Raw genomic sequence first — 12,501 nt, forward strand, 5'->3', positions numbered from 1 at the left:
TTAAACAGGGAATTTGGGACAAAGAGGCTTATGTTTCTCCATGTCCGTGGCCCAAGAGGCCAGCCAGGTATCGGTGCCATCTCATTCTCACAGAAACACAGGTGAAATCTGTGTATTGCATAACTGTCTGTCATGACACATACAAGCATGTGTTTGTTAGGAAGAATTTGACTTTTTGGTGAACTGTCCATACTGTACATTGAAACCTGAAAGGAAATGATGACAGATTCGGCAAAACTAGGTGTGTGTGCAAAGGAGAGGCGAAACCATTCAGGTCTGTTATCTAAACCCATCTGAGAGGCTGCGCTGACAAGATCCACTGGCCGAAACACTGAGAGCCTAAAGTCTCCGTATCTGAGAGTCACCACTCTGCCTCCTCACAATTCAGCCTTGTTACAAGCTCCATGAAAAGAGCCCTTTATTATCACTTCATCCTCTCAGGCTTCACCCATGTGAAGGTGTTATTAAGAGATTGCATTTCCAGCAAGCAGAGATTGGTAACACACCCACTAACTTTGTCTCAAAGAGTGTGACAGACTGCCAGCAGATTAGAGTCGTTTTTCTGAAAGTTTCAAGTCACTAGAGAGACCCAACTACAAGACACAAAAATAGTTTACTTTTATCTCTTTTAAGGGTTGCAAATGGTTTTAGTCTCGTGGTTCCATTCATTTAGTCTATTTCTCATCATCTTTTTAGCATCAGCACAGCACATCACTCTCCTCCCAACCATTTATAACCTATAATTAAACACAGAAGCAATTTCCCTTGCCAACAGCTTGCTTCCCATTGGATGAGAGAGCAGTGCTGCTAAAAGGAACCCAAGCAATGTTAAAATGGGTGACAGGAGTGCACTGAAGCAAGACACCTCAAGAGACTATACACAGAGAGAAAGTGAACATGTGAGAGCGTTGACCTTCACATGGGCAGGACGAATACACAAGACTCACTCTCGATTATCTGATACTTCCACATTGAGAAATACAACACGCCGAGACATTTCACAGGATTGCAGACATACAAGTAAACACACACACACACATGCACGCACGCACACATGCACGCACACACACACACACACAGAAACATGCACGTACGGTTGTGCCTAACACTTGCCCAAAATTGCAACACTCTACAGGCACTCCAACTCACTGGAGACTAGGAAGACAGAATTTTTTATGTAGGAAATGAATCCCTTTGCTGCTGCATCCATTTCCAGAACCCTGCAAACCTGTTTTTTTTTACAACCAAATTTAATTCTACCATTACATTTTTTCAACATCCTTCCCAGGCAAAGTCTTTATCTCATGCCTGGTTCTGTAAGTATACAAAGGCATGCATTCCACCCTCTGTTTAATATTTTGTCCCCTCAATTGAAATAATAAATACAAAGTAAAAGGTAGCAGGTCTTTAGTACAGGGATTGTTGGGGCTTTTTTTTCCACTGGCACTTTTTGCCATACTGAGTCAAACCATGTCGCACTGATTTGTGCCAAGTCGCGCTTGAGATGGATAATCTTCAGAGTGGGGTCAAAGCGAGCCCAACCCACCTCTAGGCGGGCCGGAGTGACGTGCTTCTGTGTGTTTAGCTCTCAGTACTTTTGTAGCTTCTAACTGAATCCCTGTGGTTGCAAGTTTATCTCCTGCGTGTTTCATGTTCACTTTTAGCTGAATAAGAGTTGTGTTAAGATATTGCTGACATTTCCTGATTTTGCTTCTTCTCAAGAGCCCCCATAACTTTATTATCTAAATAATTAAATTACGAGGGATCTTTACTGTTAAAAATTTATGGGAAATTATGTGTTTATTCACTGTTTTATAGCTGCTTGACCTAAGGAATGCAAATCCCTGCTGTGCTGGGCTGACGTGCAGAGTCAAACCGAGTCAAGCCAAGCCAGCATGTATGCATGGAAAAGGGACATGGGTGTGTCCATGTGCACCTTGTGGTTCATGTATGTGCAGCAACACAACATGAAAAAGGGATTGATGACGCTGAATATAAATTAGTGGGTGTCATGTTGATTATTAAATACTCTGGTCACTGATCTCATAGTTCTGAAACAGTTGTGTCAGTCACAGGTAAACATGATAACAACATTTTAGTAAATGGAAAGCTTTACCTCAGAAAATCTCTGGATGGTTCAGAGCATCATGACATGAACACACATCTTTACAAATCTGCACCCAAAGACAGATCGAGTCTGATTTTCAACCAGGTAGTTACTTTAATATCTGTACAGACACTATTTTAGCAATAATTCAGTTGGTTTATTGAAGGTTAACACATTTGGTTGTGTGTAACAACACTTCTCAGAGTGTTGGCTCTGAGGCTGTGGATTTATCAACATATCATTGGTGCCATTCTGACTCACAAAGCAATGTGTTGCTGAGAGGGAACAACATGTTGTATTCAGTTAAGACTGTTTACAACTTTTTATAACTCCAGAATAATCTCTTCATCGGGAACCACACTCGCACCCGTAACACCTACAGTGTTACGGGCCCGAGTCTGTTTTTTATTGCTGTTGCCAGGCCTTACTGTAGCTACTACTGCACCCCCACTCATTTCAGATGCATCCCCAGTCATTTTGTTCTGGAAATGACTCTGCTTTATCTCTTTGTCTTACACTCAGGCACTCACATATTGACTCAAACACACATTTCTGTTTCTCATGGACTGCATTTTAGCATAGCTTCTCATCGCCAAGAGGTGCTCCTGATATAAAGTCATACTGAGAGAAGGTATTAGAGGCTTATTGGAGAGAGAGAATGGTTTTGGCACAGTGGGAACCATGATTGGTTCCACAAATGGCTAATCCACAGACATAAAGATCATTGTGTGTGCACTGGATCTGTTTGTGTCATTATTGCAGGGGAAATACTGGGATTGGTTTCCTCCCGAGTTTTTGTTCAACCAAATCTCTGCTGTTCCTGTACTGTAAGGCCAGCTTTTGGTGAAGTGCAGATAGATTCTGATTCATGTTGTAAATAAAGCCTTTCAGTTGTAAATATGAGGTAACTGGTGCAACAGTTTTCATCTACGGCACTGCCACAGTCCTAATCTACATCTTGCTTTAGTGTTGGTACAGTTACTCAAATATGTGACATCACCCACACTGCCTTCTGGGACGCATTCAGTCAACCTAATTTCTATATTAGTCCTCATCTCCTCTCACATAGCCTACATGAGGGTCCTTGATATAAGTGTGTAATTTACTCCATGCTAATAAACCTCCAGATTTCTAGTGAGGGCACAATTAGGGACCATTCACTGTTAAACAGTTTTACAAGATTGTCTGATTATTTAGTCCAAGACCGAGCAGCAGTGAGCCTGTAAAAGGTGTTTGTCAATCAACATGCCATATTTACAAACTGCTTCCGATATATTAATATCTTTGACACACTTCACATAACATGTGAGATAAATCTTCAAATAAATCTGTCTGTAATTCTCCTGCATCATAGTGCTGGCAGACTATTTAACACTTCCCAAAACAGGGCTGATGAAAACTTTTTTTTTCTTTCTGAATTCATTTAAAATGGATTTTTGCATTCATTTGGGTTCTGATGCCACACTGGCTGCATAAAGAGCACATCTGCATTGCAGAAACTCTTGATTTTCATTTTGCCACACATATTAACAGGTTAAAGCAGCCACCACCAAATGAGCTGCATTCTTCATCTAGAGATTCAGTGTTACCTATTTATTTTTCGGTGTAACGTGTGTGGTTCACAGCAAGTAAACAGTGAAAATAATCTGTCGATAGTCATCTCGACATCATACCAGCAGCATGACACCTTTCAATACAGTTGTGTGTATTGTCTCTGTAAAATATATTACAGACATGAAAAAACTGGGTTCTGTCTCTGAACAAGAGTAAAAATATCTCACTGCTTTCTGGTTAAACTCTTTTTTTTCTCTTCACAAATCCTCTGCAAACCCAATGATGAAAGATAAGGCTGGTAGTAGCAGCATTGCAACAGCAACGCTGTGTGTGTGGAAACCACACATGTGCAAGCTGCAGCTGTTCAGCGAGGTAGCATTCATGCACAGGTACATGCAGGAAGGGTGGCCCGAGCATTTCTCTACTAGGTCAAAGGCAACTTATCATAAATGTTCAGTTTGTGTCTGTCTACTGATGCTGTCAAGATAAAAACAGCAGTGTGAATTTTACTTACAGCAAGAAAAGATAATATTGTCTAAATGCAGACCAGGCACACTACTCTACTAGTAGTAGTGCTATGCAGCAACGTTTTTAAAGGTAGAACCAGAAAGCACCAGAAAGATAGTTTTGGGTTGGTCCCAAGCACAACAAAATTATGAGAAATACAGGCAAAGGGCTGGTTCTCTGTAGATACAGACACCACGATACACGCCAAGTGGCTCATAAGTGATGATTGAAAGCAATTATGCTATAGAAAAATAGCACATATTATTCCTTTATTCCTGTTTTGTTGATATCTCATGTATATGCAAAAGGAAGCACATACATGTACACGAGTCCTGAACAAGCAAGCAAATATGGACGTAAACCATGCAGGTTTCAAATTCTTCCAACAACCATTTTTAAAAAAATTTATATGGGAATGTGATGCTTTCAACACATTTACTGAGCCTAGAGCATGCACACATGTTTTGGTAAGAACCAGAGAATGTAAGAATAATTTTGTTTGTTTAAAAATACTCCAGAGTATATCTGATTCTATATGGATGAATGAATGTTAATATATAACAGCTGTGTTTGCTGATTAATCAACAGTAACTGATAACAGTCTGACCTGAGCCTGGGCTGAACTATCATTCAGAGCTTTTCGGAGGCCCTGACTTAGTCCCCTTCGCAGGTTCTGCCTTTGAATGCTGTCCAGCCTGTTTCTTCTCACATAGATGGAAACAACTGAGAGAGATATGGAGACAGAGAGGCAGACAGACAAAAGAAGAAGAAACCAAGACGGACACCAGACAGAACATGTTAGAGAAATAACAACATTTTACAGTTTTTTTTAAGACTGTGGTAAAAGTGTTGTTTACCTGTTTTCACCCACAGTCTCTCTGTGATGTTGCACTGCTGTGGTGGAGCCTCTGTGGTGGTGGTAAAAGGGGATATAAAGACGGTGGTGGCCGCCCTGGGAGGAATTGTTCTAGGGACAGGCGGTGTGAATGTTCTTCTGCTGGTTTGAGTCCTGATTGTAGTAGTAGTCGTCGTTCTCCTGGTCACAGGTGTGGGCTGTGTTGTGGTGGTGGTGGTGGTAGACTGCATGGTTGCGGTGGTGACCCTTAGGGAAGGCGTGATCATGATCGGGCTTTTAGTTTTGGTGGTTGAAGCTACAGTTGTGGTGGTAAGCTTGACAGAGGCTGTTGAGGTGTCCTGTCCAGGGGGCAGAGGTGATACCTGAGATGTCCTCTCGGTGGGCCCAGCAGAAAGGGTAATTCTGACTGATTGAGAGGGGGCTAGACTGGCCACTTTTTCTTTGGGGAAAGTGAGCGCGACTGCTCTGGATGTTCCAGCGGTTAACTCATCCATCCCCGTCTCTGTAAGGACAACAAACGTCTCAGTCACTTCCTCAGAATCAATTGATGAGGACAGACTTGGTGATGGGAAGGATGGGAAAGTGGCTGGTACAGACACAGACGATGAAGCACTGTCTGGGTACATGCTTGGTTTGACTGAAAAGACTGTACCAGAATGTAATACTGATGATGATAAAGACAAGGATGATGGTGAAGCTTGAGAGGACATTGAAGTGGGGGAATTTATATGCAAGAAAGACAACTGAGAAGCTTTGATGGGGTATGACACTGGTGAAGTCTCTGAGGAGGATGATGATGGTGCCAGTTCTGTTGGTCGGGTCAACCCCCTCGAATCCGTTTTGCGGTTTGCAGTTTCAGAGAAACTGAGGGCAGCGTTGTTTGAAAGTGTGGCAACAGAATCATATTGAGATTCAAGAGAGTCAACATCTGCCAGAGGGAGCCTGTGCTTGCTCTTATACACCAATGCAAGAGAAGAGGCTTGTGAAGATGTTACAGAGCCAGTAGTTATGATAGAATGGGGCAGAAAACCACCCAAACCATCACTTGCTAATGGAGCAACAGTGTTTACAGTGGTTATAGCAGATCTGAGATTAGCTGGGGACATATACAGACTCTGTTCTTTATCTCCTGATGTGCCTTTAACATATGTAAAATGTTTTCCAACTGTTGGATCAAACTTCTCAGTCATTTCCTCAGAATTGCCTGATGAGGTCAGACTTGTTGATGATGAGGGCTGGAAAGCTTTTACAGACACAGATGATGATGATGATGCAGTGCCTGGGTAAATGGTTGGTTTAATTGACAATGTTGTGTCAGAATGTGATGTTGATAATGAGGAAGACAGTGATGATGACAAAGCTTTAGAAGACACTGAAGTGGGGAGCTGCACAGGTAAGGAAGCTTTGATACTACTGTATGATAGGGGTGAAGTCTCTGAGGACGATGATAATGGCACCAGCTCTGTTGGTCGGGTTAATCCCCTCAAATCAGTTGTGTTCCTGATAGTTTCAGAGAAACTGAGTGCAGAGTTGTTTGAAAGTGTGGCAGCAGCATGAAATTTAGATTCAAGAGTGTCAACATCTGCCACAGGGTGGCTGTGATTGCTCTTATGCACCAATGCAAGAGCCAAAGCATGTGAAGATGTTACAGAGTCAGTATGGGGCAGAAACCCATCTGAACCATCCCGTGTTGATGGCACAGCAGTGTTTACAGTGACCATAGCAGATCTGAGATTAGCTGAGAACAAATTCAGACTTTGTTCTTTATCTCTTGATGTGCTTTTAATGTATGTAAATGATGTAGGTTCTCCAACTGTTGGATCAGAATCTACTGATGAGGTCAGACTTGGTGATGAGGATGGGAACGTGGCTGACACAGATGATGATGCAGTGTCTGGGTACATGGTTGGTTTGTTTGACAATATTGTACCAGAATGTAATCTTGATGGAGAAGAAGACAATGATGACAATGAAGCTTGAGAAGACATTGATGTGAGGGGTTTCATAGGTAAAGAGGACGACTGAGAAGCTTTGATACTGTATGATAGTGGTGGAGTCTCTGTGGATAATGATGATGGCACCGGCTCTGTTCGTAGGGTTAACCCCCTCGAATCAGTCGTGTTATTGATCATTTCATAGAAACTTAGTGCAGGGGTGTGTGAAAGTGAGGCAGCAGTATCAAATTTAGATTCAAGAGACTCAACATCTGCCTGAGGGATTCTGTGCTTGCTCGTATACACCAGTGCAAGAGAAGAGGCTTGTGAAGATGTTACGGAGTGAGCAGTTAAGTGAGAGAGGGGTAGAAAGCCATCTGAACCTGATGGAGCAGCAGTGTTTACAGTGGCTCCTTCCTGCACAACAGATCTGTGATTAGCTGGGGGCAAATTCAGACTCTCTTTATCTCCTGATGTGCCTTTAACATATGTAAAAGATGGATTTTCTCCAACCGTTGGATAACTGGTGACTACAGTTGGATCAGTTGAATTCAATAAATGCTCTTGTCCGTCCTCCAGCTTTGAATGTTCATACGATGGTCCATCTGCTTGTAAATTAGAATTTTCCCTATCAAAGCCAGTAGATGTATTTTCTAATTCAGGGGCAGTGCTTTGAAAAGACACAGGCTTGGTGGTTTTCCACTTTGTATACAGTGCCATTATTTTGGTGCCAAAGCTGAAAATAGCACTCAGTGTTTCAGTGCTGTTTTGTCCATCACTGGAGGATGTAGTTGCAGCAGAGTAAGCATTGGAAGCAGTGGAGGGAATGGTTGTTTGTGTGCTTAAATGAAAATTTGATTTATCACTTCTCGCACTGGTGATTGGTCCCTGAGAGCGAGAGACAGAGTTTGTTCCCCGTGTTCTGATGATTTCTGGCCAGGAGGAGGAAGTAGAAGGCTGCTCATAATGGCCCGCGAGTGTCTCATCGTCTTTACCAGAAAGACTTTTAAGACTTTTTAATGCAGCATCAAAAGGTGGTGGAGAAAAGGGGATTTCAGTGGGAGATCCTTTGCCAGAACCTTCAGAGCCTCTTTTCAACACAAAGAAATCTTTTGTAGTCGTGAAAGAAGGAAACTGTGTTGTGAACTGCCCTAACAGAACACCCTTTTTGATAAACGCAGTGTCTCTGATTAGAGTTGACTCGTCATCTCCATCAAATAAAGGAGAAACTGAACTCTTAGCAGTGTTTCTGTGAAAGCTCCCAGCAGGCATCTTTGCATCAGAGGCTGATGATGTTCTTCTGTTTCCTCTACTTGTTTCCACCGCAAAAGTCGAAGGAATAATGTGGTCAACTTTCTCAGAGTTTAACATATGAGCAAAGACTTCAGCCGGAGACATTGTCTGATGAGATTGATTGGGAGGTGGATTTAGGCCAGATGTTGCATAAAACTTGTGGGGAAACACAAGTAAAGATCTTGTTTGGAAAGGTCTTTGTGAGGTGGTAATATGGGATGGTAATAAGGCTTTGGCTTGGTCTGCAAAATTAATCTTACTATTGGCAGACAGGACAGTGTTATGGTCGGTGTTGTGGTTTGGGCTGTGGCTGAGAAACAAGGGCAATAAGTATGTAGGCTGAGTGGTTTTAAAGGTTATATCCTTTGCTAATCTAACTGGCAATGCTGAACCAGAAAGAGACATTGTCCTACTGTGGGAGTGAAATATCACTCTTGGTGTCGACCATCCCATAGGCTCCTGAATTATGCCCTTGGGAGACCCTGTTAGAAACCCTTGAATGTTTATGTCTCTATTACTTGGCAGATGAAGTGAATCTGACCCTGATGTGGAGGAGGTTGTGCCTGTTCTTGTGATCGAACTGAGGATGTAACCAGTAGCGGTGGACTCCGGCCTCGGCTGTGTGGGTGAAAGTGAGTTATTCAGGTGAGCTCGAGAGGAAATAGATTTGAGCTCTGCTTCTGCTATCTCTCCCTGGTTGTAATTTATATTGATGGCAGGAACTCTGGGGCTGCCGTGACCCGCTGCCATCAGTAAATCACCAGGATTAGATGCATGCTCAGAGGAGACCGTGCCAGAGTGGATAGGTGTTAGCTCAGTGATTGCAGTTTCAGAGAGAGACGTTTTACCTGGTGGAGTCCAGGAGGAAACCGTAAAAAATGATCCAGTCATTGCTGGTGATATAGTTGGATTTACAACATGTGAACTGAGAGGTGATGTGATTGCATCTCCGGCGCTATTGTGAACAAAAGTCTGACTATCTACTTCTGTCTTATTTTCGTTTTCCGCATATGCTGTTTGATTTAACATCTGCTGTGTGACATGACTGGAAACTGAATAGCCTTTCGGATGGGCAGACAGCAGTGCTGATGTGGGATTTTGTAAAGCTCCCTGCTGCCTCTGAACAGCTTGACTCTCTTGATTGGTAGGAAATGAGGTGCTAATTTCAAGATTATTGGCCAATACAGAGTTCATACCTAAGTTCTGAGTTTGAGTGGATCTGTATAAAATATTTAAAAGTTTTTGTCCATGGCTAGGAGTAGAATATGATGTATATGTCCTGAATGCTGGTGTCTTGATTACTTTTGTGCTTGCACTCTTTATGTACGTTCCACTCACTCCATTGATTTTATCCGCTGGTGAGTGTAATGAGTGTTTTGTCACTTTATTGCTCTTTTCAAGGCTGGTTTCACTTGGAAAGTGCAGCGGTTTGGTTGTTGTGCTTTGCGGTCCCTGTGTAACAGCTGAATTAGTGAATTGTCTGGTTGTTAGACTGTCTGTCCAAGCTAGAGACTGTGCTGGTGATAATGATGCTGGTTTTGTCTGAGGGACAGGGCTGGACACAATCCTTTGACTTGAAGATGAAGAAGCAGCTTTGTTTATCCACCCATCAGAAGAAAATGACACTAAGGATGATAACACAAAGGAGGTGGATGGAGACATTGATGATGACAATGAAGAAGACACTTCTGATGATGAGACATCCCTATTTCCATCCACAAAAGACGTATGTGATAGCCTAGAGTCAGTCGACGCCATGGTAACAGCCTGAGGTGGTGTTTTGTGTTGGTGAGACATGTAGGAAGTCAGACCTGAGCTGGAGGGGAGGATCTGGTCTCCCGCAGACGACGATGAGGAGGACATCTCTGAGCTGGAACTATGTGAAGGCCATTGGGTGGTGTGGGTCTCGTCCCTGGTGATAGTCGGCGAGGTTCTACTTTGCTCAAGGCTCACTGGATGTTTGACAGTTCCTGCCATGACAGTTAAGACAGAAGAAAAGGCAGGCTGCCCTGATAAACCCTCCCCCTCAGACTCTGAATCACCATCTGAATGGACGACTGAGAAAGGCACCTCCTCCGCCACCGACAGGTCAGCCAATGGATGAGCAGGAGCAGCTGTGGCTGCAGGGTCGCTTTGTAAAGACGAGGAGCCAGAGGCATCATAGGTGGGTTTATCTGTTAACAGAAAAGAACATGAAAAGACAGATTATATATTGGTAACCATACTGTACAAAATAAAATTAATTTTCAATATGTTACATTAGTAATATAAAGTATTGCTGTTACTGTTGGAACCGGAACCAGAGCACACTGCATGTGCACTGGTACACTTACATGCATGAGCACAAGCATCTGTTTTAGAGATGATGGAAAACTTTGATTAACCTGTCAACACCACAAATGAATGTACAAATTGATTCAATTAACAAAAAAAAACATCTGAATTCGAATGAAAAACAAAAAGGAAAGTTGTGACATCTTTGGAGGCAAAGTATTTATAAGTTTGAGATGGACGGAAGATAAACTGAAAAGCATGTACACCATCACGTCGATAAGTGGCACATCAACACTAGTTCAAGGTAGCACATCCTACAGAACGACAGGTTAGTGTAATAAAGCTGTTTTAGGTCACATTTTCATTATTAAGCTGACATATACCTGCATAGTATCTTAAGCACTCAAAACACAGTGGAAACCTCTTATTGGGATCACGTCTGTCCAGGTCAAACTGATCACTGTAAGCCAATGATAACTACAACTGAATTGTTTTCTTTTCCTTTATTTCTGATGCAGATTACCATCTACAGTAACTGACATTTGTATATCTATCACATGGATAAGAAGTAATTAAACAGACTTCATTATTTTTCTCTAACTTAGGGCTCATTCAAGGAAGCATTACGTGACTTTTTTGTCTCCAGAAAACTGTTTCTTGTTGTCTGAGTTAACAGCACAAGGTAACCTGAAGAACCATGAGGCATAATATCATGAGGTTAAAGTAAACTATAAGTGAACTACTTGATTACAATAAAGAAATTAGTTTCCAGTCTGACAACCACTTTTGTTGAGACCTGCATATACACCAGTATCTGCAATAAGCTGATATTGGCCAATACATCAGTAAAGTACTAGTTGTGAAATAATAATAATAATAAAAAAACTTCAACTGGTGTTTTCCCCTGTATTTAGTAATAATGCCTTTACAAATGTAGGGAATGAATTGATTAATAGTCATGCTTTTTTTAATCAATTCTCTGTATCTCTTCTCCAAAAGGATTAGCAGTCAAATACTCATCAGAGGGCCTTCCAAGTCTCATTCTAGTAGAGGATAAAAACCAGCCATATGTTTTTTCCACAACTTGGCAACCCCAAAACTGCTCTTATTAATGGCTTAGAATTGATCTATAAAGCATTAGTGAATGATTTATTAAACTCATTACAAAGAGTTCTTTATTAGAAAGTGCTAACAGATCCCTGCTGTCTATAAGCCAAAAAACTGTACAAACTGACATGTTGACGCTCTGTCCTATTAACTGGCAGCGTGAGAAATCGGATTGCCTAAGTGGTGGGCAAATTCATTCAGCCTGCATGTCAGCACTGAATTACCTTCTCTAAACATGACAGATGAAGCCATTACAAAAGAGTCAGGTACATATGTCACAGCACCATGTAGGAGACCTGATTCACACTGTACACATTCACAGACGGCTGGGTTGTCAGGATCAATCCTGATGGTGTTAGATAAGCTGTCAAAGTTATAATAAATAATGCATTGACTTTCAAGTGCAATATTTTAATTGACTGTTGAACGGTAATCACTTTAGCCTACGGTGTGTGCCAAGGTGAAAACAAATCAGAAATCCTACTCACACAGCAGGTTTGGAGGTGTAAACACATCGTTCTAATAGTCACAGACAGCACACCAAGGGCAGACATTTATGTATTCCCAAAGGAGAGAAAAATCTTCAAAGTGGAACAAATAGAATTATTCAAGAGATGGCAGCTGTGTGCACAAGTATAGCAAAGATAACGCTACATCTAAAAACACACAATGAAGTCATGTTACAGTATTTTATGCATTTTGCAGAAATTATGACTCAGTAAAAGGCAGAAAGGGAGACACAGATATGGAGGTTTACATTACAGTAACTATCATGAAGATGCTGCAGGGGATTAATGCACCATGACAGACAACATGAAGTTGTCGCTCATCCGTTCCTGTCCTGTCCTCTCCTTTTATTCTCTGCACAT

General features: G+C 41.9%; 1 protein-coding gene across 3 annotated transcripts in view; it reads right to left on the bottom strand.

Annotated features, from left to right (window-relative positions):
- Nucleotides 1–12,501, bottom strand: part of kiaa1549lb (KIAA1549-like b) — an 88,702-nt gene that overhangs the window by 41,383 nt on the left and 34,818 nt on the right. Inside the window, exons 2-4 of one of the 3 annotated variants that reach the window (XM_084718324.1) lie at nucleotides 7,293–10,425; nucleotides 5,026–6,014; nucleotides 4,776–4,891 (exon numbers count right to left, since the gene is read on the bottom strand). In XM_084718324.1, coding sequence (XP_084574450.1) covers nucleotides 4,776–4,891; nucleotides 5,026–6,014; nucleotides 7,293–10,425 — 4,238 coding nt within the window. Of the gene's footprint in view, nucleotides 1–4,775; nucleotides 4,892–5,025; nucleotides 6,165–7,292; nucleotides 10,426–12,501 lie in introns of those variants that run through there. The other 2 variants (XM_084718318.1, XM_084718310.1) reach the window with 2 other exon arrangements.

Source organism: Lutjanus erythropterus, chromosome 1 (assembly GCF_056507025.1).
Source record: "Lutjanus erythropterus isolate fLutEry1 chromosome 1, fLutEry1.hap2, whole genome shotgun sequence".
Lineage (NCBI taxonomy): Eukaryota > Metazoa > Chordata > Actinopteri > Lutjaniformes > Lutjanidae > Lutjanus > Lutjanus erythropterus.